This window comes from Electrona antarctica, assembly GCF_951216825.1.
Source record: "Electrona antarctica genome assembly, chromosome: 12".
NCBI classification, from domain to species: domain Eukaryota; kingdom Metazoa; phylum Chordata; class Actinopteri; order Myctophiformes; family Myctophidae; genus Electrona; species Electrona antarctica.
The window spans coordinates 51,023,276-51,050,210 of record NC_136793.1 but is presented as its reverse complement, the minus strand read 5'-3'; the positions used below and the strand labels follow the sequence as shown (position 1 = coordinate 51,050,210).

General features: G+C 42.2%; 2 protein-coding genes across 4 annotated transcripts in view; both read left to right on the top strand.

Annotated features, from left to right (window-relative positions):
- LOC306934678 (uncharacterized protein) overlaps positions 1 to 11,232 on the top strand; it is a 190,021-nt gene extending 178,789 nt beyond the window's left edge. For all 3 annotated transcript variants that reach the window (XM_079517349.1, XM_079517350.1, XM_079517348.1), the window contains 10 exons: positions 1,299 to 1,352; positions 1,557 to 1,610; positions 2,130 to 2,147; positions 2,685 to 2,738; positions 3,093 to 3,155; positions 4,565 to 4,730; positions 8,617 to 8,726; positions 9,084 to 9,164; positions 9,535 to 9,717; positions 10,581 to 11,232. In XM_079517349.1, coding sequence (XP_079373475.1) covers positions 1,299 to 1,352; positions 1,557 to 1,610; positions 2,130 to 2,147; positions 2,685 to 2,738; positions 3,093 to 3,155; positions 4,565 to 4,730; positions 8,617 to 8,726; positions 9,084 to 9,164; positions 9,535 to 9,717; positions 10,581 to 10,742 — 945 coding nt within the window. In that variant the 3' untranslated portion in view covers positions 10,743 to 11,232. The remainder of the gene's footprint in view (positions 1 to 1,298; positions 1,353 to 1,556; positions 1,611 to 2,129; positions 2,148 to 2,684; positions 2,739 to 3,092; positions 3,156 to 4,564; positions 4,731 to 8,616; positions 8,727 to 9,083; positions 9,165 to 9,534; positions 9,718 to 10,580) is intronic.
- Positions 11,233 to 15,052: 3,820 nt separating this feature from the next.
- The window catches only part of LOC306934689 (endoplasmic reticulum mannosyl-oligosaccharide 1,2-alpha-mannosidase-like), a 25,438-nt gene continuing 13,555 nt past the window's right edge, over positions 15,053 to 26,935 (top strand). The window contains 6 exon segments of the mRNA XM_079517374.1: positions 15,053 to 15,660; positions 16,838 to 16,967; positions 20,341 to 20,449; positions 22,114 to 22,277; positions 23,002 to 23,144; positions 25,444 to 25,571. Of these exon segments, the coding sequence (XP_079373500.1) occupies positions 16,854 to 16,967; positions 20,341 to 20,449; positions 22,114 to 22,277; positions 23,002 to 23,144; positions 25,444 to 25,571 (658 nt within the window). The 5' untranslated portion in view covers positions 15,053 to 15,660; positions 16,838 to 16,853.

Here is a 26,935-nt window from a genome sequence, read left to right as displayed (position 1 = left end):
GAGTTGAAGTGCTTTACATAACATAACAAAAAACACAAATAAAAGTGCACAAAATCGTCAAAAACATATTATAGAGATACAAATATACAACAGGGTGGAGAAAAACAAAACAACCTTCCACGCGCTACGTCCAACCAGGGAAACTCCCCCCTGTCACGTGTAAAAGGAGCAACTTGGACACTCAGGCAGGAAGGAAGCATGAGTTCAAGTCCGTTGCTCTCCCCAAGTAGCTAAACAGACATACAGTATATACATCCATCCAGTGTATCATTAATTGCAGTATGATAATTCTGAGAGTAACACCTGAATCCGAAACCTAGTCTCCCGCGTGGAAAACCAAACATCATTCTAATGCTTCTCCAAAGGAGAACCTCCCAAGGCTAACACAGTACTGTATATTAGATGTCTGGCTTCAGGCTGGACTACTCTTGCTACATTTGACATTCAGGGGCGATTCACACTATGGTCCCGGGTGCGCACTCGGGACCACTTGGCAGATGTTGTGGTAATGTAAATGATGCGTACCGTTCCCGGGAGCGGATCACCCAACCATCCCCGAGACCGCATGGGGGGCGGGTCTCTGGACCGTTGAAGTGTATTCAGATACGGGTCGTTCCAATGTGAATGCATGCGTACCTAAAGAAGGAAGTGGACTGTTTTTTTTAGAACGTGACTCTAGTCGTCGAGCCAAGCGTCAACAAAAAGAAACACAGACGCTGCACGACGCGTAACACCAGCTCATTTCTCAACGCCACCCGTCTCCTGTTGAATCTGCTATACGCGCAGTACGCGCTGATCTTGGGCTTTGCTTGGCATAGTTTCCAAAGTAAAACAAAATAATAATGCTAAAGTAGAATCCATTAAACTAATATCAAACACGACACTGGAGCACAGAACTGACTGACACAGTGAATAGCAGGCAGGCTGACAGTGAAGTAGTATAACGGCAAAGAGCCAAAAGAGGCAATGCAATGCAGTGTGTCTGGATTTATTGGAGACAATGTCGCAGAGTTGATGGTCAGTGTCCGTGTGCACCAGCCATCAAGCACACCGCCATCTGGTGGATCAAAGTGTGTTATGCAAGTGTACGCGGGTGCGCTGTTGAATGGCCATGATTCACATTGCCATCAGGGACCAGGCAACCGTATTCGGAAACGGTTCCAATGAAACGGATTCAGTCACTCTCAGTGTGAATCTCAGTGATCAAGATTAAGAACATGATGTTCTCATACTTTGCGGAGAGTCTTTGAAGCATTTATTCCCCCCCCCCCCCCCCCCCCCCCCCCCCCATTTTTCAGGGGTTACAAGGCTCCGTGGGAGAGCCAAGCAGACCTGGACCAAAGGGAGAGCAGGTGAATAGATTTCTCGAAACGCAATATGTCCACTTTGTTCGAATGCTTCTATAACCACCTCTAGAAACATACGTCCTTTATTCAAAATGCCTCTCTAACCTGCACCCCTAGAAGTGTGTATCTCTTGAATACTGTATATTTACACCTATGTTGTGGAAGGTGTATAAATCATATTACTGATCATAGAATTGATTGTGTCCTCAGGGGGATATCGGACCACCAGGGCCATGGGGTGGCCCAGGGCTACCAGGGCTGCCTGTAAGTAATAATAATAATAAAACTTAAAGATATTTTAGACTCACCTTTTCACTATTGCTTTTAATTGAGTGTTCTTATTCATGTACTCACCGGTTTTATGCTCTATGATATTGTTTTATTGTCTCATTGCACTGCTTGATTTGCTGCCGGTTTTATGCCCTTTGCTATTGTTAATTAACCTGACTCCGCCAGATGGGGCAGCAGAGAGTACACTGGGTTCCCCCCCTCCTGTACTCTCTGCTGCCCCATCTGGCGGAGTCAGGTTAATTGTTAATTGCCTCAACCTTATTTCGTTTCTGTTTGTTTGCTGATCGTATATGTGTGTATATTTTATATGATGATGTTTGTTCTCTGCCTTGTAAAGCACTTTGCGATGCATTTCTGGCATGAAAGGTGCTATATAAATAAAGTGTATTATTAATTAATTAGTAATTATGATCATTATTTGTATCATCTGGTGCTACATATGAAGACATCGTACACTGAGTCAACTCAATAGCTGTCTTTTTCTCCCCACAGGGTTTGTTTGGACAGAAGGTGAGTGTCAAAGAAACTAAACTAAACACAGAGCTTAAAGGACCACTTCACCACTTTTCAACTTCTCTTCCTATAATTGGTCCTAACTAATGTTCATGATAAAATGCCACAATTTTTTCCTACTCAGTCTGTGTCTCATAGGAAGGCTGTGGGCAGTTCAGAAACCCGTCCACCAGTGACATCATCGATGGTGAATCCAAGCTAATAGAAACGGCAGGCTTTCTTTTCCTGAAAAGTTGCAATGCAAAAGTTGAAGCCATCATTCTCACGATAATAAAAATCTAAATGTATTTTAAAACAAATATGCCTAATGATGATGTCACTGGTGGACGGGTGTCCGAACTGCCCAAAGCCCTCCTATGAGACACAGACTGAGTAGGAAAAAATGGTGGTGTTTTATCATGAACATTAGTGAGGACCAATTATATGAAGAGATGTTGAAAAGTGGTGAAGTGGTCCTTTAATTGACTGCATAATACCTGTTGCCTACTTAGTTTGTTCATTCATTTTAAATAATAATTGTATCATTATTATCAGGGTCTAAAGGGTTTTCCTGGTCAACCGGGTCATCTTGGACAGAAAGGCGTACCTGTGAGTACTGTACAGATGTCCTCATATTTGAGATTATTACGAGAAAACATTGCATTTGAACAAGGCAAAGAATACGGCCGTAAATCTGTGGTCAGTCTTTAAACACAGTCTGGTTTCTTTAAATGACTGAAATAATGTGGTGGTGGTATACAGTAAGTTCAACTGATTCCAATGCAGTTCCACAAGAATCTTTTCAAACGACTTGCAGTGAAATGGAACAATACGAATGAATGAATGAATGAATACAAATGTGTCATTCAATGTAAAATAGTAATATTATTTAATTTTTTTCTTCTGGCCTGCTATCTTGGAGATTATTTTCATGATTAATGCTATTGTATTTGTTTGTTTCAGGGTGCTCCCGGTCTCCCTGGGCCTCGTGGGGACTCACTGAACATCACTCTAACTCAGCTGAAGGTAATTAAGTGTTTGTACTATTAAGAACGTGGCATGGTTCCCTCGCTATGTTGCCTTTATAATACTGTTCTGCAGTTGTGGGAAAAGTAGCCTGGAACTCACCTATGCTTTTTATGGCATAGGCAGCTCCCGGCAGGATCCGCCGGCAGAAACTATGCGCAGCTGCTAGACATGAGACTAATTAATTAGAGTGACAGAGAGTGAGAGGAGTGGACTATTTTTACGTATTGATGTACAGGTAGGCTATTATCATGTGTTCTTGCCTACTGTAAGTCGCTCACTCGCTCTGGATAAGAACGTCTGCTAAATGCCTAAATTGTCAATTGTAAAAGTCTGGAATTGAAAATGTCATTAAAGTACCAAAAGTAGAAAGTACTCTTTGTGCAGAATGTCCCATTTCACAATATTTCTAATGTATCGAAATTTGAAAATAGCAGATCTACAAGAGTAGATTTATCGTGCTGTATGATTAATGTTTTGTAACAATAATCAAAATATCAAAATAATACAATAAAAATGTACAAAACTTTTTTGTTTTCCAATAATTGTATAAAAGTTTAATATTTGCCTCTGAGATGTACCGGAAATTGTAAATCTTAGTAACAATCCAAATTGAACTCAAGTACAGTACTTGAGTAAATGCACTTAGTTGCTTTGTTTACACCACTGTTGTTCAATGACTGAAAGTTCAAAAGTTCAATTCCAAGGCCTCACTCAGACCTTTACTGCATTGCTGTATGCTTGTTGGATGAATGTCGTGTAGTGTCATAGCCGCCCAATGCATTTCCAATGGAAGTCACATGGTTTGTAGTCCACATTTTGGACTACAAGCTGTTGTATGGCTTTCGGCTGTGTTTTGACTGCGCCCCTCCCCCCTCATACTAGGGCATTCACTTCTAGTAATTTTTACTAGTTGACTAGTTGCCTAGTTTACTAGTCGACTAGTCGACTAGTTGTTTAACTACCTATTATGTAAAAAATTAAAAATAAAATCTTATCACTAGTCAACAAGGTCGACTAGTGGATTTACTAGTCGACTAGTAAACTAGTCAACTAGTTGCTTAATGCCCTACCTCATACAACACAAATGTTGTGTCAAACCATTGTTGTGACTCTCATTGGAAATGCATTGGGGCGGCCATGACACTACACAACATTCATCCAACAAGCATACAGCAATGCAGTAAAGGTCTGAGTGAGGCCTAAACCAGCAGGCATGTCCTCGATCGAGCAGGCCGCATAACTTCTTTCTCATTTCACTCTGGATGTATGGAGAAACGTGTTGTAAAGGGAAATTGCAGAAAAGTAATGAATGAAAACCCACACGGCCACCTGAAATGTGTTTTAGATTAGGCTGTCTGTAGGGAAATAATGTTTCTAAAAAAAAAAACATTCTTCTGTTTCCTAAGGACTTGATGTATATGGCAGACAAGCCTAATTACGTCCTGGTCCAAACTCTACTGGACTCCCTCCAGAGAGACCTGCGCTGGTTCCTGGATCCACCAGATGGCACCAAGGAGCACCCAGCCACCACGTGCCTGGAACTCTGGCTCGCACACCCCGACTCCCCTAATGGTCAGAACACCGGCGGTGGCTCAGGGGTAGAGTGGCTGGATGGTAACCGCAAGGTTGCCAGTTCGAACCCGGGCTCCCCCCAGAGTTGGTGTCGAAGTGTCCTTGAGCAAGACACTGAACCCCTAATTGCTCCTGATGTGCTGGTTGGTGCCTTGCATGGTTTCTGCCGCCATCGGTGTATGAATGTGTGTGTGAATGGGTGAATGTAATGCACAATCTATGTAAAGCGCCTTGGATAAAGGCGCTATATAAATGCACCATTTACCATTTAACACCACCGATCATAGTCACGTTCTGTACACATGGCTGCCAGCATTGGACTGTGAGAATCCAGGATTGTTTTGGGAGGTGGGGGGGGGGGGGGACTCCCCAAGCAGGGGGACTCCCCAAGCAGGGGGTCTGGGGACGGGACTCCCCAAGCAGAGGGTCTGGGGGTCCTCTAGAGCAGGGGTTCTCAACGTTTTTGGCTGAGGACCCCCGGAAATGCTTTGGCCATGTCTCGGGATCCTGCAGGAGACTCCTGCAGGATCCAGGGGGGTTGGCAGCCCTGATCACTACTGTACGGGGGTTTTAGCCCCACTAGCGGTGGGGCTCCAAGGATGGCTGTGTCAGTTAGCGAGTCACCGCTAGTCTGTTCACCACTTTGGTCACAAACATTATCTCATAAACTACTAATTTGGTTGATTTCTGTGACCACACTTCCACTGTCCACACAAGATATAAACTAAATCTGGAGAAAGTAGCACTAACAATAATCGTACATGTTTATCCCTGCAAGTGCAGGGCTGTAAGGATGTCGGTCTAAAAAAGGGAACCCCTTTTGGTGTTTTAAACATTATGTTATAATTTAGCTATTGAAAAATAGCAGATCTACAAGCTCATAGCGCGCCACCGAGTGGCGCGCTACGAGCTTGTAGGTCTGCTATTTTTGAAAAATCGTGAAAATATTTATTTCAGAAAACTGGAGGATTTAGAAGGATTTTTTTTTTAATTTTGAGGTCAGGCCTAAATGGGTCAAATGATAAGGGATACAGCTAGCGGGATGTTTTGTGGGTGCGTGTAAGTATAAGCAACAATAACACCCACTGCTTGTGGGTGTTACCGTGTTACCTACTTAGTTTTGGAATAGATCTATAATTCACCTACAGTAGCCTATATACTGTAATACAACAACAAGCATTCTGGTAGCATTGTAGACAAGAAAGGCATCAATGATTAATCTAAAACGGCTATTCAAGTTTGTTGAAATATTAGGGATTTTCCATGCGGTATCAGGGAGACCATCATTTTAATAGTTGGTACATGTCTATGTCTATTCCTATGTATACATTTTTTTTAAATAGAAAGGAGAGGTCACACAGCTCGTAGTCACGATGGCAAAAATATTTTGTATTGGGTTACCAACGTTTCGGCAAACGAGTTGCCTTCTTCAGAGTATGTCTACCCTCTGTATACATTATATTCTATTTCAACCACTGTATGGAGAAACAAAATGTACTTTTTGTGCTGATGAAACATTCTGTGGATTAAGTGACTTCCTGTCATAATAGTTTCACCACAGTGTGCTTTGCCATACTTTATTAGGTTATATTTACAGCGTCTTAAAAGCGGTTAACACTTTAATTGCCCGGGGTTATTTAATCCATTACATTATAGCGCCCATTCGATTTATAAACACGGACCCCTTTTCCGGACGGACCGGCGGAAGTTGTTGATGTGTGTGTGTGTGTAGCAGCTAACAATAGCCACACCACTCTAGAGTCGATCGACAACAACGGGGGACAAGAATAAATCTATCGAGACTAGCGACTGGACCGCGGAACGCCGTCTAACACAGGATCTTTTTTCAGAAAAAGACGGGATGATTTAGATCGCGAGTTATGAACGTTTTAAGATTTTCGTTTTCATCCAGCTAAACAGGGGAGGGAGTTTTTCGATGACGTCTCACTCTTGCGCGTCACCGAGGATTGCCCAGCAGGCGCGCCTGGGCTATAGAGCCATGCGATCCGTTCTCATATCAATAAACTTTGTCTTTTGGACAATACTTTGTCCTGGGCGTCGGGCGTTACTAATAGAAAGGACAAAGTACTTCGTCCTGGGCGATGGGAGTGTTAATAGGTTGTGCTCCAGTGTGAGCTCCACGGCAGCAGAGCTCACAGGTGGATAGGACAAGTGGCGACAATAGGTGAACACATCTGCCCTCTCACCCTCTGATTAGAGGGTGAGAGGGTGAGAGGGTGTCAGCTTTCCTGACACTCCATATTGCTCAGTGTAGTACAGCTATCGGCCGCTTTGTCGCTTGCTGTCGCTGCGTCTGTCTGTCTGTCTGTCTGACAGATATATAGCCATGGATTGATTGATTGATTGATTAATTGATTGATTGATTGATTGATTGATTGATGAATAGTTTGCAGATGGGTACAGTTCAAGGAAAGTACAGGTCAATACAAAATCTGCTTAAAGAGGATAAAACCAGAAAAAGCACTAGGACCAAACATTTAAAGACCATACAAATAATATGTGTAATGCCTTTAAATGTTTTCAGTGTATATTATACACTTAACACAAATCATGAAATGCACTGTTTGAAAAAAGGGAACATGTGTACAGAATAGAAACAAAGAGGAGGGAACTTTTAAGGACAGATGGTGTACGTACTTTGACATGGGGAACATTGGGCTGCATGGCACGGGAGGAAATGGTACAGTTGGGTGCCACCGATATTGTCCCTTATCATTTGACCCATTTAGGCCTGACCTCAAAATTTTAAAAAATCCTTCTAAATCCTCCAGTTTTCTGAAATAAATATTTTCACGATTTTTCAAAAATAGCAGACCTACAAGCTCGTAGCGCGCCACTCGGTGGCACGCTATGAGCTTGTAGATCTGCTATTTTTCAATAGCTAAATTATAACATAATGTTTAAAACACCAAAAGGGGTTCCCGCCCAAAATGGGTTAACTGTCCTTTTGCGCAGATCACGCAAACCTCAGCAAAAAATATCGATGGCTTCCAACTGTAGGTTTCCTTTGTGGCCTATGATAAATAGCAGAGGATATGTCAGTCAACATTTACACACACTGGAGCTACTAATATTTGGATATGGAACATGCACAGTTATATTAGGAGCGGTCAGATGATTGAGTGCAATCAGGCTGGTGACGCTGCCCTTTCTAGATGTGACTTATTTATGGCAGAAAGTTATGTTGCTTCAAATGCAGGCCTCTCTGTTCTGCACAGTGGTGGAAAAAGTACCGCTACTGCAATTTAGAAGTACTTTGTTACAAGTAAAAGTACGGAATTGAAAATGTACTTGAGTAAAAGTACAAAAGTATCGGCATCAAAATGTACTAAAAGTACTAAAAGTAAAAGTACTCATTGCGAAGAATGTGCCATTTCACAAGTTAAAAAATATGTACAAAATCTATTGAAAATAGCGGATCTACAAGCTCACAATGCGACGCATTGTGAGCTGCTAAAAAAAAAGATCTGCTATTTTCAAATGGCCGAAATGTATAGGGTTGTAATGTATGGTTTCTCTAATCAAAATTAAAATCTCCAAAGTAACTAGTAACTAAAGTTTTCAAATAATTGCAGTGAAGTAAAAGTACAAATTGTGGCTCTGAGATGTAGTGGAGTAGAAGTAAAAGTACTGGAAATTGGAAATACTCAAGTAAAGTACAAATACCTCAAAATTGTACTTAAGTAAAAGTACTTTCCACCACTGGTTCTGCAGTGCACTGAAAAACGATGGTTGGCTCCACTCACCCTCTCCCCTTTTTTAACATAATATGCCACTTTAGAAATGTCAAACATTTACATTAGCTTCCAGAATGTATCAGCCAAGTAGACAATCCAGTTTCTGACTTATTTTCTTTTGTTTTTAGGGAGGTATTACATTGATCCTAACCAGGGTAGCCAAGCAGATGCCCTTCTGGTTTACTGTGACTTCACAGAAGCAGCACCAAAGACCTGCCTATCTCCACACCAGCCTCAGGTATTCCCAATGCCGATATCTGCAAATATAGGCACAGAATCTGTGAATTCATATTATTAATAGTATTTTGTTGCAACTTGAGATACTATTGTATGTATATCGTATTGTATTATCTTGCCTTTGTTTACTACTCTATTCTGATTGGTCGTTCAAGGAATTCCACCTTCTGTCTTGTCAAATTATAAATTGTGTTTGTTTGTTCAGGAGTAGCCCCATAATAAGCAGGATAATGTAGAAAGTCTTCATTATTGGTTTATTATTGGAATATAATAAAGGGTTTATTTAAATAAATGGTTATTTTCTAATAATGACCGTTTGGCTCACTGTACATCTCTTACCTGGATGACATCATTATAGGTCCCAGTAAAACCTTGGCTGAAGGACTCTGGCACCAACGATACATTTCATTGGCTGAGTACAGTTGCAGAGGGCTTCCAGGTAAGACCAAAACACAGAGCTCTATTTGTTGTCCAGGAAAGGTTTTGTTTTGTTTTAATTTCCTGTTTCACATATCCTTTTTGCTTCAGCGCCCAGCTTGTTTGCAGTCTTTCTGTAATTTGCATTGTTGTGGCTGTTGTGGGTTCGACTCCCGATCCCGGCGACGTTTGCTGTGTGTCACTCCCCATCTCTCTCCCCCCATTTCCTGTCAGCTTAAACTATCAAAAATAAAGACAGAAAAAGCCCCAAAAATATCTTAAAAGAAGAAGAAGAAGAAAATAAAAAGACAGACTTCAAGCAATGACTCAATAAATAAAAGTCAATGCTGTGGCAATGACTCGTTGATTGTGAATCTGTGACTCCCAATCAGTTTGAGTATGTGGGAGCAGACGTGGTGCAGATGAGGTTCTTGAGGATGAACAGCAGATCCTCCATCCAGAACGTCACCTACTCCTGCCAGCCCGGAAGCCGACAGAGCCTCCGGGAGAGAGACGTCAAGTTCATGGCTGACACACGGAGACAGAGTTACTTAGGGACGTTGCGAGATTGTGCGGTAAGTAAACGAAACGCCTGCGGTCTCCAAGGCGTGGTACCCCACTGAGCAATAGTCATCTATAGACGAAAAATGGTCTTAAAATGGAAGTTTGGCGTTTATTAGCAGTTTTATAAACGTCTATATATATATATAAATTTATGAAAAGGCTGGATGCGTCAACAAACAGTATCATTGTAGCGCTTTCAAGCCCCTCAGTGAGCTGTTCACGTTATACATCTAGTTTAAGGGTACACTGGCTAAAATGCCTGTATGTTCTACCTGTGTGGGTTAAGTTATGTAAGTTTTGTATTTGTTTTACATGCTTTTATGATTTTTATTGCCTGTTGTATCTCTTGTATGTTAACCCCGTGTATGTATCCCTATGGACCTGAGTCTGCTAATAAAGTTGAATTGAATTGAAATTGAATATCTTAGAATTGTCTTCTAATCTAAGCCTAGGCTGCTAAAAAAACGTTCATTTTTAGCCCATATTTAGTTGTGGGAGTCGGTTGATGGAGTTGATGGAGTCTGTATAGGGATGAAGTCAGTATAATGAATACTAATGTTTCTCAAACAAACAGGAAAAGAAAATTAACTTGGGACAAGGGCGAGTACTGAGTGGAAAGGGCGTGCAAATGGCTAGAGATATCGTTGCTGGCGGGCAGAAAACTCATATCTCCAGTCCATATTACAACTTTTTGCTAAATGTTTTTTAGCAAAACATGAAAGACCTTAATCATACTGCAGTGTCACACAAAAGTTGCAAAAATAGCTGATTGACAACGCATCATATTCCATCGTGTTGTGAACTCGTAAATGGCCTATTTTTGTGTAATTTTTTTTATGTGCAATTTCCAATATTGTACCCCTTTCCCCCACAGCCCGCAGACGAGCTGGAATCTGGACCTCGGGAATCCGTCTTTCAGTTTGAGAGTGAAGACCTCTCCCTTTTACCCCTCAGGGACCTAGCTGTGTTTGGCAACCATGAACTTGGACTTGAACTTGAGTTTGGCTTCACAATAGGGCCCGTATGCTTCAGCTAGGTGAGAGTGGACCACCAGTGACTCTCAGGAAAGACCACGGACATGGGCACTGCTTTCAATGAAGGAGTGTCAAGGAGCCTAAAGATCCTCAAAGATTCGCAAGTTTTGATACCAGACTGTTTGAATGTCCACCTTTTAAGAACCAAGGATATTTTGAACGTGACGTTCTTGAGATGAATTAACTTGTGTACATTTTGTTTACATGCATTTGTATTGTTTGAAACCGGTGCTTATTTATGTAATTAGTTGCGTGTTTCATTTTAGGCATTTAAAAAACAAACTTTTATTCAGGTTAATCTTGAACCATATCACTGTGGAAAAGTGTCAGTCCGTTGTACTGTATAGCTCAGCAATGTGTCCACATTGGAGACAGAGTAGCTGAAGCCCGGTTACACTAGGTTGTGTATCATGTCACGCAATAGCCAATATACAAGCGAGCGACGCCAGCGTGTAACTACGTATAAATCAGGCTTAATGGGATATTTCACTTTCAAATAAAATAAACATTAAAGGTAGGGTAAGTGATTGTTTTTTGTTAAAAGGTTAAATCACTATATTCTGATAGTAATCATTGCTATAGACTGTTTGTTCAGTAACATGGGCCTCCCTGTCTCTCCAGCTCTCTAAGAAACAGAAAATACATGTTCAGGTACAGTATATGTGACAACATTTCAGCCAATCAGGAGAAAGTAGTAATTTACCAGCTTATTTTTTTGTAGTGTCTGCTCATTTCTTTGTCATCACTTACAATTCCACTTGTTTAATCTGAACGGATAACATTTGTATCCCGCCTTTAAAATGCATTTTCAGGTGGCACGGTGGCACAGTCTGTCGCCACAGTCTGTCGCCTCACAGCTAGAAGGTCCTGGGTTCGATTCCCGCTGGGGGCGTGTTCTCTCCTCTGCGTCATCAGTGCCCATACCCAAGGTGGGGTTGGCGAAAGGGCCTTTCTGTGTGGAGTTTGCATGTTCTCCCCGTGTCCCCTAGGGTAGGTAGTGGTACCCTCACAAAAAACATGCAGTAATCCTGGTCTCTAAAGTCTAAACTACCTCCCCCTGGCCAGCCGGGGCGCCTGATGGAGGGGAAAGGAACTGGTCGGAATAACGTGTTCCTTCCAACCGGGGAATCTCCCCCCTGTCAGGTGAAAAGAAGCAGCTTGGACTCCTCGTGCATAGAAGGAAGCAAGAGGTCATTCCACTCATTGGCCCCTTTTCCACCAAAAGAACTTTGGTTCTAGAACTGATACTTTATTTTTTCTCCATTTTTTTTTTTACGGTTTCTGAACCAATTAATTCTCAGTGGAAACATTCCAATATTAGGCGGGGGAAAAGAACCGAACCGGTTCAACCCCGATGGAGAAGGGTCCACTCCATTGTGAGCTTGTAGATCTGCTATTTTACGTGACACCGTTGTATGACTACAGGCTTACCAGTGAGTGGTTAATGTGACTTATCAATTTAGACAAATCTGTCAATTCATTGATATATTTATATATATATATATATATATATATATATATATATATATATATATATATATATAAATTAGATATATATATATATATAAAAAAAAAAAAGATAATAAAAACGCTTCTAGATTATTAGATTACTTGAAAAATTGATATGATAATCGCTTTGATATGGAAATAATCAATAGTTGCTGCCCTACTCGATTACATTTTTCACTTTGGTCTACATCCAGAGCACTTAATACAGTACATCAATAATTGTGCAATCAATTGTGCAATTTTGGGACACCCTTGGCAAAGGGTTTTCTCTTTCAAAAGGAAAGGAAAGCAGATAACTGTTCCACAAAGACACAATATTAAGCCTGTGAGCTCACACTTGTTTCCAGAGTATATAGCCTAACTATATTGAGGTCAAAATCTAGATCACTGAGATTACGAGTAACCAAAAGTTATGGATACAAAGGGCTCCCCCCATTTCCCGAAATAGCGGCGAGCAGTGCTTATTTGGACACCTCACTGTGCGACACAACCTCAACAAGAAGCATATAAGATCAGAACTAAACGCCAAGTAATAACTATCCTACATGCCTGTTAGAAACCAACAGTTTCTTTGTGTAACATCTGTCCGCCATGACCTAATGTAAATAGTAGCCTAAATACATACATAAGATGATCAGCTGTTGTAGATATTATTTTTGTTGATTTTGTGTTTGCATTTTGTGTTTGCATTGCATGTACATTTTATCAATAATGTTTTGACAGCTATCTGGCAAAACCTCACCTAGGCTAGTGCTGACAGCCTGACAGCGCGTCGCTGGTTCAAATCCCAATCCTGACCTGGTTGCGTGTCACCCCCCCCCCCCCCCCCCCCACCCATACTGTATCAATAAAGTCAGAAAAAGGCCCAAAATATCTTTAAAACAAATGATTATGAGGTTGTCCTATCCAACAGATTCTTCCAATTGGATTATATTATTAGGCTATTTTGCCCAGAGCTTTCCTTAGCTTCCCTGTTTAAAAGGGGTGTAACTGATATGATCATTGATTTGTTAAATAGCTCTATATTTGGATTCTGTAATCATTACTATTTCAGTCGGGACAACTCATGAATGGATGAAATGTATATTTATTGAATATAAAATGAGCAATATATATTATGGTTTGCATGGCGATGAATTGGATCTGCTTTATAGGTACTCTGATCAAGCGCACCCGTACCTAAACGGCAGATCCAAAACGACAGGTGGTAGCTGGGGTGGAGGAGGGTGAGCAGCAAAGGTTTAAGCAGACAGCAGCGCAGCAGCACAAAGCAAGCAAGCATGATGAGCAGTGCAAACTTCCAGTTTAAATAGCCGGTATGAAGATGGAATGAGTGTGTGATTGGTTGAAGTTAATCATGTGAATGAGAACGTGATGCTGAGGCGGCCCTCTAGGTGCTGCCACATGGTCAAAAGAGCTGCGCACGTTCTCGGCTGCGCGCTGCTTAAAGCTTGAGTTTTTAGACAGCTGGTGGATGGAAATTAAGCTCCACCTCTGCCGAATACTTGCGCAACGGCCAGATTCCCGGAAACGCTCTCCTCCGCTCAAGTCTTCCGCGGAGGTGGAGCTTCTTTTCCATCCACCAGCTGTCTAAAAACTCGGAATTTAAGCTGCGCGCAGCTTAAGAAGTGCGCAGCTTAAGACCGTTTTGCGCTATGGTGTGGAGACGGTGAATGAACGGCCGGCAGCAACTGCACTGATCGAGTTTCCTGACTGAACTTGCTGTGCGCATGTCTGTGACGGGCGCGACGCTCGCATGCGTGTTCATACAGGATAAATAAGTGAAATTGGATGTGATGAAATAAAAACAAACAAACTCTCCTGATAAAATTGGTGAACACACACAACAAAGATGCAAACGTACTACTAGCCTATCTATCAGAATATAGAGCTTTAAACTTTTTAACCAACCGCTTGTTCTAACCAAAGATATCACTAATACAACACCTTTAAGTATTTGTATCTAATGGTGTTCATTTCTCTCTTGAGCCCAAGTTGTGTATTTGACTTTTTTACTTGACAAGATCCTTTCTCTCAGTGTTTTGTACTTTCCTGCTGATGCTGCACAAGAATTAATCAATAAATAAATGAAGGGACTGTACATTAAATTATATGACTCCAGCTCTTTACCATGGCACACTGTCGGGGTGTAATATACTTACATTTCCACTGTAGCAGCAATTCATCAAAAGAAGACAGAAAGGGGTGGGGGTATAAGCACTCATTTAAAATGTATTATTGTATAAAAGCTCCCATCAAATGGCATGAAAACCATATGAAAGCTTTTATGCAGCATACAGAGTGCACAATTCCCATAGTAGTGGGGTGTATTGTTGCCACCATCCACCCTTTCATATCAAGATCCATTTATTCTGCATTTGAGCCACGGTGGACCACCATTTGATGAGATTTAGCAGCCTCTCAGACCCAAAACTATAAGAATATTTTGTTATCGTTGGATTGTCCAACAATTCCATATGCTGACGCTGTGTTGATGTTTGTACCATTAGGAGAGATAACAGGCAAACGATCAAAATAACAATTATTCTACTTCTTGTAAATGAAGTAATTGCAGATGTTTAACAATAATTTAACTCTTGAGATCTGTCCACCATGACCTAATGTAAATAGTTTGTGTTTGCATTGCATGTAAGTTAATTTAGCTGGAGACCACCTGGAACCCCCTCAATGACCACTGGTGGTCCCCGGACCACTGGTTGAGAACCACTGGCATAGACGCATTTGTTGTCGTATAGAGGCAGGGCCAGTAGTAAGCGAGCAAGCCACCCAGCTGTGTGTCAGTTACAAGCAACACTCAGACAGACTGAGCATACATGTCACGGGAGTCGGGACATAAACAGCCTTGCATCCCCATTAAGCCACAAGTGGACTTATTTCGATATTTTTTTTTCGTCATAATTAGTGTAATATTTACACGGTCTATCTACAAAATGACAACACACAATTGTGCCGTTTCCAGCATCGCTTATATGGCTTACGGCGGACGGACTGGCTGACGGTTGAAGTGAATGGACACCATCAACGAGTGATAAGACTGTTGCTATTCTGTCAAAAAAAAAAAAAAAAATCGCCATAAGGTATACGAACGTTTTCTTGATGCGATCCCTGCTTGATATGCTGCTATACATTGATATTCCAATACAACGACACACATTATGTTTTACCATTGAGGAATGTCTCCCATGTGTCCTCCCAGAAAGAAGAGCTCGAGCTGTTACTTTTATATAGTAGCGGTTGTGTGTGTGTGTGTGTTTATATAGGCCTCACACCATGCCTCGGTCTGTAGTCACGCTGTGAGCCGGGGAACGAGAGGCCTATCGCTCGGCCAGAGAGAGGACTTTTCTGTCAGAGCAGAGCAGACGTGCGAAAGGCTCGATACTAGCGTGAAAGGTAAAACAAGCCATTTAAAAATGGCAAAAAAAAACTTGATTTCACGATTGTTGTTGTTGACTCGTATTTGTTGATGTGTTTGCTTCAAATCAGACCCACGGATCCGTGACCGAAGGAGAGGAAAAAAAGCCTGTTGATGATGAATGAATGAGGTCACTTTAGTTTATACCTCCCAGAGGGGCAGATGTTTAGATGTTTTCTTTTCTGATGAATTGAAAATGGTGGACCCTGTTGTAAATAAGCGTAATGCTTAATGCACGGTTCGTCCACAAACAGTTTTTGTATTGACTTGTATTGGCTTTCGTTTGAAATGTAGGCTACCCTACCCATTATGCATACTGAAATAAAACTTCCAATCGATCAATACAGCAACATTAAAAAAAAAGAATTATGAATATGGCACCTTTGATACACGAAGGCAATTCAAAGTGCTTTACAGAATAAAAACAAATGGAGTGCAATAATGCACTTAACAGAGAATATAATGGCTAAAATAAGATAAAGGAGCATATAAATACAGATCCCCCTTTTGATAAAATAAATAATAAAAAGTGACAGCACAGTTCATTAAAAGCCCAGGCAAACACTCCTTGGGCTAAAAACGACATTAGACGCCATGACAAATGTGATGCAAGTGGCTATGGCTGTTTTTAGCCCAAGGAGTGTATTTTGTGCAAAACTAATGCTTGGAATGGATTCAGAATCATGAAACCCCCCTAGTTTGACATGTCACATGCTACTTAAAGGAAAGTTTGACATTTTTGAAATGTTTGCCTGCCATAGGATGTTAATGGTAGGGTCACAAGAAACCACTATACATTTTTTTTGCTCAATTCTAACAGCCGGTCAGCAAGTGGATTCATGAATGTATGTATATAGACAATATTTTAGGCCAATAAAAAGACTCAAATTTCCCACCCGTCCATCTTGGCTGCCGGACTGCAATGTTAAATAAATGTTTAAAAAAAAAAAACTGCTATGGTTGGGGATATGGTTATAATGTAACTGTAGTTGGTCTGGACATGCATACATACTGTAGCCTTGGAGACCACAGGCGTTTTGTTGTTATGAAATGCATGGCTCCACCATCACCACTGGTGCCTTATTTTGCTGTCTGTAAGCCGCCTTGTCTGTCTCCTCGCCTGCATGCTTTAATGAGCGTTATTTTGTGTGACAGGCAGGCTCTCGGAGACATGCACCCACCACCACCATCCAGGAAGGACTATGTAGCGGTCACCTTCGCCGAGCCAGCCAGCCCTAATAATTACAACAATGGCAAGCAGTGGAGGAGGCAGTCGTGCTGGAGGGTACGGAAACCTTAAGTAAAGCTTTAACCCATTTAGCCAGAGAGGACGAGTCTACAAATGTCTTCTAAATCATGACCGTTTTCAGAAAAACCCTATGTTTCTATATGTCAGTGGTTCTCAAACTATCTCATGTCAAGGACCCCCCGAATTATGTTTTTTTTTTTTTTTTTCATCCTTTATTTACCCAGGGAAGTAGCTGAGCACAGGTGCTCATTTTCAGCAATGCCCTGCACATAGAAACACACAGACAGACACACACACGCTCGCGCACACACACACATTAAAACCTGGGAGCTGACCAGTACAACCACAGTCTTATACTGTTGGCCACTAAGCAGCTCCAGGGGAGCAGTTGGGGGTTCAGTGCCTTGCTCAAGGGCACTTCAGTGGTGTTGGGTGAGTGATGACAATCACTTCCCCACCCAGATTTTTCCTGCCCGTCCGGGGAATCGAATCGGCAACCTTTCGGCAACAAGGGCGCTTCTCTAACCCTTAGGCCAACGCTGCCCCAATGTAATTGGCCCCCGGGCCCCAATCTCAAGATATGTTGTTCCAGGGACCCCCCCCAACAACCCCCCACCCCAGAAGCAAAGATTTGAGTTAAAAACGTTCGCTCTGAAAGAATATTATATTCAAAGATTTGCACCACATTTTCATGATTTTTCAAAAATAGCAGATCTACAAGCTCGTAGCGCGGCAGCTTGTAGATCTGCTATTTTTCAATAGCTAAGGTATAACATAAATGCTTAAAACACCTGCAGGGGTTCCCGTCCAGAATGTGTTAAATGATAGGCTTATATTATTTGTGGTCATGGTTGGTTCCTCCTCCACTTCCTCGTATACACACTGACACAACCTGATAGACCTGCTGCTAGAAGATGACACTGACTGGCAGACAGCAGCTCGCATGACCCACTTTTCGCACTACGGGGTTTGTTGCATACTAGTACAATCATGCCATGAATGGTTTTGAGTGCCGTCATGCTTGGATCACTGAAACTAGTGGTGTGCTGCCTGACGATGAGCTTGTTTGTTTGCTTGATTGAATTCTTTTTTTTTAGCAGGTTTTAAAACACCCATTCTCGGGGGCGGGAACCCCTTTTGGTGTTTTACCCCTTCAGGCCGGGAGCCCATTTTGGGGTTCTGTACAGTATGTATAGTATTCAAAAATGTAAAAAAAAAGAAAACCTAGGTCAGGATTTAGAGGCGTTTTTATAATCGGCCTGCAGGCCTAAATTATATAGGACAGGTAGTGTAATACAGTACAGTCAAAGGTTAGTTAGGCTGCTCTTCTATATTGAAGCAAAACTAGGAAGTTGGGAACCTTTTATTGTGTCTAACTTTTCTTGAATCAGGCAGAAAGCTGACACAGATGTTGCTATATCGATATGGGCAGTTCAATGGAGACATAATTATCCAGTCCATTCACACTGTAAAGTGATATGGTAAAACATTGTGTATGACTATCAATGGCTTTTCGCAACCCGGCACTGTGGGAAAAGGCTTTAATTACAAATCGAAATGATGCCGGCTTGTTTGCTTATAGCTGAGCTGAGCGGACAGTGGTGCATTTTTTTAGAGAGTTTTAGGTCTTGCAAAACATACAACTGCACGCACACATGAGATGAGTCTATGCACTTTATTATCCCCGAAGGGAAATTGATGCGTTAGCTTACAGCAGCATAACGGGAATAAAATAATCAATAATCAACCAGACAAACCGGAACACGCCCCCTTTGGAAACGAGATGGTTCATCTCAAGGGGTTAATAATTAATATAATTAATAAAGACATTTCAGACGGACACCACGGAAATCTTTGAATATATATTCATTCAGAACGTTTTTAACTCAAATCCTTGCTTCCGGGAGGGTCCCTGGAACTACATATTTTCAGATGGGGCTCCGCAGCCAATTACAAATAATTCTGGGGGTCCTAGACATGAAAAAGGTTGAGCACCACACATTTTTTTTAATCAGCCTCAGGTCAAAATGGGTTAAAGCAAGAAACTGGGAAGGATGTTGTGTGGAACGCTGTTGATTTAGTAGAATGTGTTATTGTTGTTGTTGCCTATGCTATGCTGATGCATTGACCAGTGGCGTGCACAGATAGACACTAGGGGGTGCTAGAGCACCCCCTGCCCTTTTGGCAATGTGCCCTTTTGAAAAAAATTCAAAAATAGCAGACCTACAAGCTCATAGCGCGCCACTCGGTGGCGCGCTATGAGCTTGTAGATCTGCTATTTTTCAATAGCTAAAGCATAACATAATGCTAACACCAAAAGGGGTCCCCGCCCAAAATAGGTTAAGGCAACCGGCCGGTTCCACGCGCTGCACAAGGTGCCCTTTTTTTACTTGAGCACCTGCCCCTCTAAATGTCTGTGCACGCCACTGGCATTGACTGAAGGAAGCCCAGCTAAAATAAGTTTTACTCATGTACCTAACACAACCTTGAACCTTGATGTGTCGTAACCCTTAAAGGACCACTTCACCACTTTTCTTCTTCATATAATAGGTCCTCACTAATAATCATGATAAAATGGCACAATTTTTCTACTCAGTCTGTGTCTCATAAGACGGCTGTGGGCAGTTCAGAAACCCGTCCACCAGTGACATCATTGTTAGGCAGATATTTTTTTACACACATGTTTAGATTTGTATTATCGTGAGAACGATAGCTTCCACTTTCACATTGCAACTTGTCAGGACAAGAAAGCCTGCAGTTTCTATTAGCTTGCATTCCCCATCGATGATGTCATTTTATCATGATTATTAGTGAGGACCTATTATATGAATATAGGTTGAAAAGTGGTGAAGTGGTCCTTTGATTAGGGATGGGATGATATGGAAATGAGATGTCACGATTATTGTGGCAAAGATTATTGCGATTAATGATATTATCGTGATAATCAAAATAGGATTAAAACTCAAAAGGGACACTTTTGTAAACCACTTGAACCCACAGCAAGCATCCCTATACACTGACACCACGGGGCGTACTCAGCGCCTCAAACTGTGACTCCACCCACCCCCGGGGGAAGTTGTAATTTGCTCTCGTTTACTGCAATGCAATTTGCGGCATTTTAAAAACAATATTGAGCAGAGTAGCGATTATCAAACGTATTTACAATGCCATACGTTGAAAGATCTGTTGCCCGTGGACAAGGCACGCTCCCTCCGCAAGTTAGATAGCATCGGCATAGATGTTTGTCCGTATGTGATTTAAGGATTGGACCAAGTTGCATTGGCAGCCATAGAAAATTCTTACCCCAGGCTAAAACCCGATGTGACGTTTTTGGGCGTTCCTGTCTAGCGTGGTGTCAGTGTATTCTATGAACCCGGTTGACTGCTTGCTTGTTACTGTGTGACTTCAGAAATGGAAGCAGCTGTCGAGGTTGCAGCGCAGCCTCATCCTGTTCACGGTGGTCCTCCTGCTGATCTGTGGGGTTTCTTCCCACTCCAATGTCACGGAATACCTCCGAGGTAAGGCAGCCGGTCAGTGAGTCCAGACTGGACCCACTGTCAATCACTCGGCTTGTAACACAAATTAACCCATTTGGACCTGAGATCAGATTCTAAAAATGTCTTCTGAAAAAGCTATGTTTCTGTGTCAGAAACATAGCTTATTTTTCAAAAATAGCAGACCTACAAGCTCGTAGCGCGCCACTCGGTGGCGCGCTACGAGCTTGTAGATCTGCTATTTTTCAATAGCTAAAGCATAACATAATGCTAACACCAAAAGGGGTTCCCGCCCAAAATCGGTTAAAGGAGAATTCCATACTAAAAGGCTTTCTTACCTTTCTTTGTAGTCGTTACGTCCCCACCAAAGAGGTCCAGGTGTTATTTTGTGCAAAAGCTCCTTATTGGCTATTTCCCCTACCATAAGCCCTAAATGAATTGCATTGAATTGAATGGGAATTTAATGGGGCTATGGGGTGTTGTGCTAATTCGCTTATTTACATCGCTCAAAATTATATATTTTTTTGTATATATCCTCTCTTCATAATGTAAATAATATCCCAAGCGGCACTTTACTACTTATTTCGATGGAAATAAGCGAATTAGCACAACACCCCATAGCCCCATTCAATTCCCATTCCATTCAATGCAATTCATTGAGGGCTTATGGTAGGGGAAATAGTTTTTGCACAAAAAAACACCTGGACCTCTTTGGTGGGGACGTAACGACTACAAAGAAAGGTAAGAAAGCCTTCTAGCATGGAATTCTCCTTTAAGCCATTTTAGGCGGGAACCCCTTTTGGTGTTAGCATTATGTTACGCTTTAGCTATTGAAAAATAGCAAATCTACAAGCTCATAGCGCCACTGAGTGGCGCGCTACGAGCTTGTAGGTCTGCTATTTTTGAAAAATCGAAGAACGACTGACATAGAAACATAGCTTTTTCAGAAAACTGTCAGGATGTAGAAGACATTTTTAGAATCTGATTTCAGGTCAAAACGGGTTAAGCCGAAAGTCCTGCGAATCACAATGTAAACATAAGGCAGTGAGGCAACAATGTTTCAAACATCCCATTACTGCATTTTCATAATTGTGTTTTATATCGGAATATATTTGATGGTCTTATCAAGCTGTCTTGGAGACTTGTTGTTTTGCACTCTTCAGACAACTCTTGACTGCCAAAAATAACGGCTTCTCAAACGACAAGAGCGTTGACGCAGTTATTCTTGTCGTTTGCCACTGTTGACACTTGTCTTAACCCATTTAGGCCTGACCTCGAAATTAAAAAGAAATCTTCTAAATCCTCCAGTTTTCTGAAATAAATATTTTCACAATTTTTCAAAAATAGCAGACCTACAAGCTCGTAGCACACCACTCGGTGGCGTGCTATGAGCTTGTAGATCTGCTATTTTTCAATAGCTAAATTATAACATAATGTTTAAAACACCAAAAGGGGTTCCCGCCCCAAAATGGGTTAAGGTGCGTTCAGACTTGGATGGTTTTGAGCGGCGCGACTACATACAAAGTCAATGCAAAGACGAGAAGTTGCGCGAGTGCCGCGAAAGGGCGCGACCCGGCGCAGCACAAACGTGACGCACCCGAGGCGAATATTTAAATTCAAGTCTGAACGCACCTTAGAAGCATCACAGCCTTTCAAACACTGTTCTGTCCTGCTGAATGTCTATTCAGGCTATACTGGGGCAGAACTGGACAAGGATGGAGGTGGAGGAAATGACCCCGGCCCGAGGCCTGCGATACCCGGTGCATTACCTGAGCTTGAGAAAGACGAAGGCCCGCCTCCCGAGAAAGAAGCCCCACCTCTGTTGCCCGAGGCTCCTTCAGATGTTGATACGGTATGTTCCTTATTCCAATCTTAAACCACATAGGCTGTAATTCACAATTATTTCAACTAGCCCTTACCCGTTGTGAGATATTGCCCCCAACCCCTTGTGGCCGCTGGGGGTACTGCGCCCTGGGTGCGTTTTTAATTCACTAATAAATTCATTATTCATTTATAATTTGTTAAATTGGGAAAAAGGGCTTCGTTAAGACCTCCATATTATTATGGTCAATGCCTGTGTGAAAAGTGGGAGCGATTGGTGCAGGCAGTGAGGAGCTACGGCGGTGTTTCTGACACACATTCATTCATTCAGACAGACATTGGCTTAATTATAGTATGATGATATGATGATGATATATTATTTGGAAAAACTACTAACACATTGACATGCCTAAAGTAGGGACACCGAGTTGAAAGTGGTTCAAATGCCAGGCCACTTGCACTTTTGTAATCTAATGGCGACTGTGGCTCAAGAGGTAGAGCAGGTCGTCCAATGATCCATGGGTCGGCGGTTCGAATCCCGGCTCCTCCTGTCTACATGTCGAAGTGTCCTTGGGCAAGACACTGAACCCCAAATTGCTCCCGATGTGCTGGTTGGTACCTTGCATGGCTTCCGCCGCAATCGGTGTATGAATGTGTGCGTGGATGGGTGAATGTAATGCACAATCTATGTAAAGCGCCTTGGATAAAGGCGCTATATAAATGCACCATTTACCATTTATTTGACCACCTCGTAGAAACCGAAGAGATTGCCCCACAAGCGAGGGCCGCCTGCCCTGCAGAATCGCCTGCAGAAGAAAGGCAACACCTCCGAAACTCTGGAGGAGGACAAGGGAGCAGCCGAGGGAAAGAAACATGGAGAGGGAGGTGGAGTGATCAGGTGAGATATACATTTCACAGTATTCCCTAAAAGCGAGCACAGTACCTTTTTTTTTTTTGTGCACAGCTCTAAAAGCGATGCGTTGTGCATTTATATTTGTATTTATTCCCGAGGTCTGAACATTTTTGAGGGGCGCTAGCCCCTCCTATGCCCAGCTTTGTCTGTTAACCCATTTAGACTGTACGACGTGTGGGAACGTCATAACTAATCCAACCGACGGGTTATTATTTCACACGTCCTAGCGCATTTTCATTGATATCAAACGAGAGAAAAATATTCTGAATTTTTTTCTTTTTTCTTTTTGGAGTTGGCCTCCAAGGCCACCATACTCCTTGCACGTGCGTTGTCGTTCACTTCTCTGTATACGGATCAGAAAGAATGCCTCGTATCTGCTAATACAGGGAGCTCTCCGTGGTTTTGACCATATGGATATACTAAGCTCTTAATTTCTTACTTCCGACATGCCTCTCTTTCAAAATATGAACGCGAGGGATTATTCAGCGATTTTATCGTAACGATAGCGAGGTAAGCAAGCAAAATATGTCTCTCGGTTTTTGTCCGGAACGGAATGGGGGGGCTTTACAGAGTAAAAGCGGCCATATCTTCCCCGCACCCCGAGCTTCTATTTTGAAAGAAATCCCGGCGCTGATTGTGTTAATGTGAACACAAAGGCGATGATTTGATTGGCCGATCACCCGTGTGAACTGTGAAGTGAGGGCTGCTAATATATTCTATCTAACTCATGTTGATTAGGTGATGGTGATATAAAACAAACGGTGCCAACACAAACATTAAATGCCATTAACAATAAAGAGGAAATATGTAATGAAGGACAATATGACGTAAATGTTCCCTTCATTGTCAATGGCTTTTTTTAAAACAAACATTGAACTAGAAACAATAAATCTCGCCCCTCAAAAGTGAAGACGCCAAAAGTGATTGGCCAGAATGACATTTGTGATGATTTGATTGGCTGAGCACAGAATGTGATGTATGATGATAAGAGCGCCCCTCACTTCACACGAGTGTGATGTTTACATGACAACGTTTGAGAACCCCTCATATAGATTACCAACATATGTTTCTCAGAAAACTGTTGGGGTTGTCATTTGTAGAATTTTGAAGTCTCAATGGGTTAACACTTTGAGGGCTTTATATTAATATATGACATATAGCGAGGCTGCCTGGGATTGTTTAATTACCTTTGGAGCATACGCCGAAGTATTTGCGCCTTTGATCCATGAAAATCCCCCTGAATATAGTCCCATGGCTTGTTGTCGAACCGAAAAATAATCCACCGTCGCGACGCGGAAAAACAACAAGCCGTAAGGGCTCGCAGAGCCCAGTCAAAACCACCGTTCACTTGCATTGAACTCATTTTCCCAGAAGCCCTTGCAGCCCAGTGCACGGGTCGATTTCCGTTTTTTCGGAAAAAACGGCCAATTAAACACATGAAACAAATAGCGGGTGTAGCCTATTACGCAGGGGAAGAAGATGGATTAACACATTTTGGGCAGGAACCCCTTTTGGTGTTTTAAGCATTATGTTATACTTTAGCTATTGAAAAATAGCAGATCTACAAGCTCATAGCGTGGCACCGAGTGCCGCGCTATGAACTTGTAGGTCTGCTATTTTTCTACTATCTGCTATTTTGTAGCTTTCGCCTTTATTTTATATTTTTTATAGAGGGACAGAGAGATGGGGGGGGGGGGGGGGACATTCAGTAAAGGCCGTCGGGATCGGGAGTCGAACCCGCGGCACACTGCCAGACTTGGGCTACCGGCCGCTGAGCCACGGCCCAGGCCGAACAGAGCGAACATTTTGAACTCAAATCTTTGCTTCTGGGAGGGGGTCCCTGGAACAACATATTTTCAGATGGGGGGGTCGGCGGCCAAATCCATATATTTTTGGAGGTCCTTGACCTGAAAATGTTTGAGAACCACTGACACATATAGAGACATAGAGGTTTTTCAGAAAACTGTCGGGGGTTTAGAAGGCTTTTTGTAGACTCGTTCTCAGGGTCTAAATGGGTTAACCCATTTTGAGCGGGAACCCCTTTTGGTGTTAGCATTATGTTATGCTTTAGCTATTGAAAAATAGCAGATCTACAAGCTCGTAGCGCGCCACCGAGTGGCGCGCTACGAGCTTGTAGGTCTGCAATTTTTTTTTAAATCGAAGAACGACTGACATAGAAACATAGCTTTTTCAGAAAACTGTCAGGATGTAGAAGACATTTTTAGAATCTGATCTCAGGTCAAACTGTTTTAACCGAGGAAGTGTCCTCCTGGCTTGTGTGCAGTTGGCGTGGAGCAGTGATTGACGCTGAACAGGCCTCCGAAGGCACCAAGGACGGAGAGAAGAACGGAGAGGCACCGTCGGCCGATCCACCTGCCGATCCACAACGCAAACCACCCACCGCGGCGTCAGGTATCGGTCCTCCTCCTCCTCCTCCTCTACTGTGCTGTGACCAGTGTTGTTTTTGGCAGCACATTTTTATTTTAGTTTCAGTCATAGTCTCTTGAAACGAGAGACATTTAGCTTTAGTCACCCAGAATGTTTTAGTGTTTAGTCTAGTTTTAGTCGACTAAATGTCATGAGATTTTAGTCGACTAAATCTACGGTTGATTTAGTCGACTAGAATGTATTTTGGCGGTCCTTGATGCCGTCGTAATGGCTGTTTGGTTTTTTTCACTTGCTGAAAATAGCCGATCTACAAGCCCACAACGCGTCGCGCTGCGAGCTTGTAGATCAGCATGCAACTAATTGTAAAATGACTTATACTGGATCTCTTGTCTGCTAGTCCCTTCCTAACATTTTAGTCTAGTTTTTATTTGTTGACGAAATTGTCAGTATATTTAGTCTTAGTTTTAGTCATCATAGCTTAGTTTTCATTTAGTTTCGTTTTCGTCAGTGGAAAACAGGTAGTCGATGAACATTTTTAGCCGCATGAGAGGGGCTGGTCTGTGTCAGAGCCTTAGATATAGACAGAGTTACGCAAACTGCGTTCACTTCATGGGGCTTCAGTCCAATACATAGACTACGCATTGAGTGTGGGGACAACCAACTGGTCCAAGTCCTGGACCCGGAAGTAGGCAGAAATGCATTGGACTCAGGCAACAGCCCAGCTTTAATGATCTTAAAACTTAAATCCCTATATTTTTAATTGTTTTGTAGTAATAGTACAACATAAACATTAAAGAGACTTTAGTTGTTACTGAACAATACTTTAAGACAGTTGTCATGTTGCACACATGCTGAAAATAGCTCTTGTTTGCGCCGCCCTCGTTGAAAACAATGTATTTCCAACTCCAGCTTGGCTCAGTTTTCAGGCTGCATGAACAGCGCTCGGGCGCTCGGTTTCTGCCCCCTCAATGTCGTAACTCTTCTATTTGATGGCTCTGGTCTGTGTGCCGGGAGCTAATCTCACAAACTGCTGTCGTAGTAGTCGCAGTAGTACCTCCACTATTTGTTTTAACCTTTTGAGGGGCGCTTGAGGGGCGCTAGCCCCTCCTATATTCAGCTATTAGTGTAGATGTGTACGTCTTACACAAACATTAAATTCCCATTGACAATGAATTGGGGAATTTACGTCATATGTGGACGAGCAAATCGGCTATTTTTGTCCTACACAAAGATTCAATTCCCATTGACAATGAATGGATGATGTACGATGATAAGAGCGCCCCTCACTTCACACGCGTGTGATTTTTCTTTAAATATTAAAATGTATACCTAAATAATGTCAATGGGGTTCTAATCGGGCTGAAAACGTGTCTAAATTTGGAGTCATA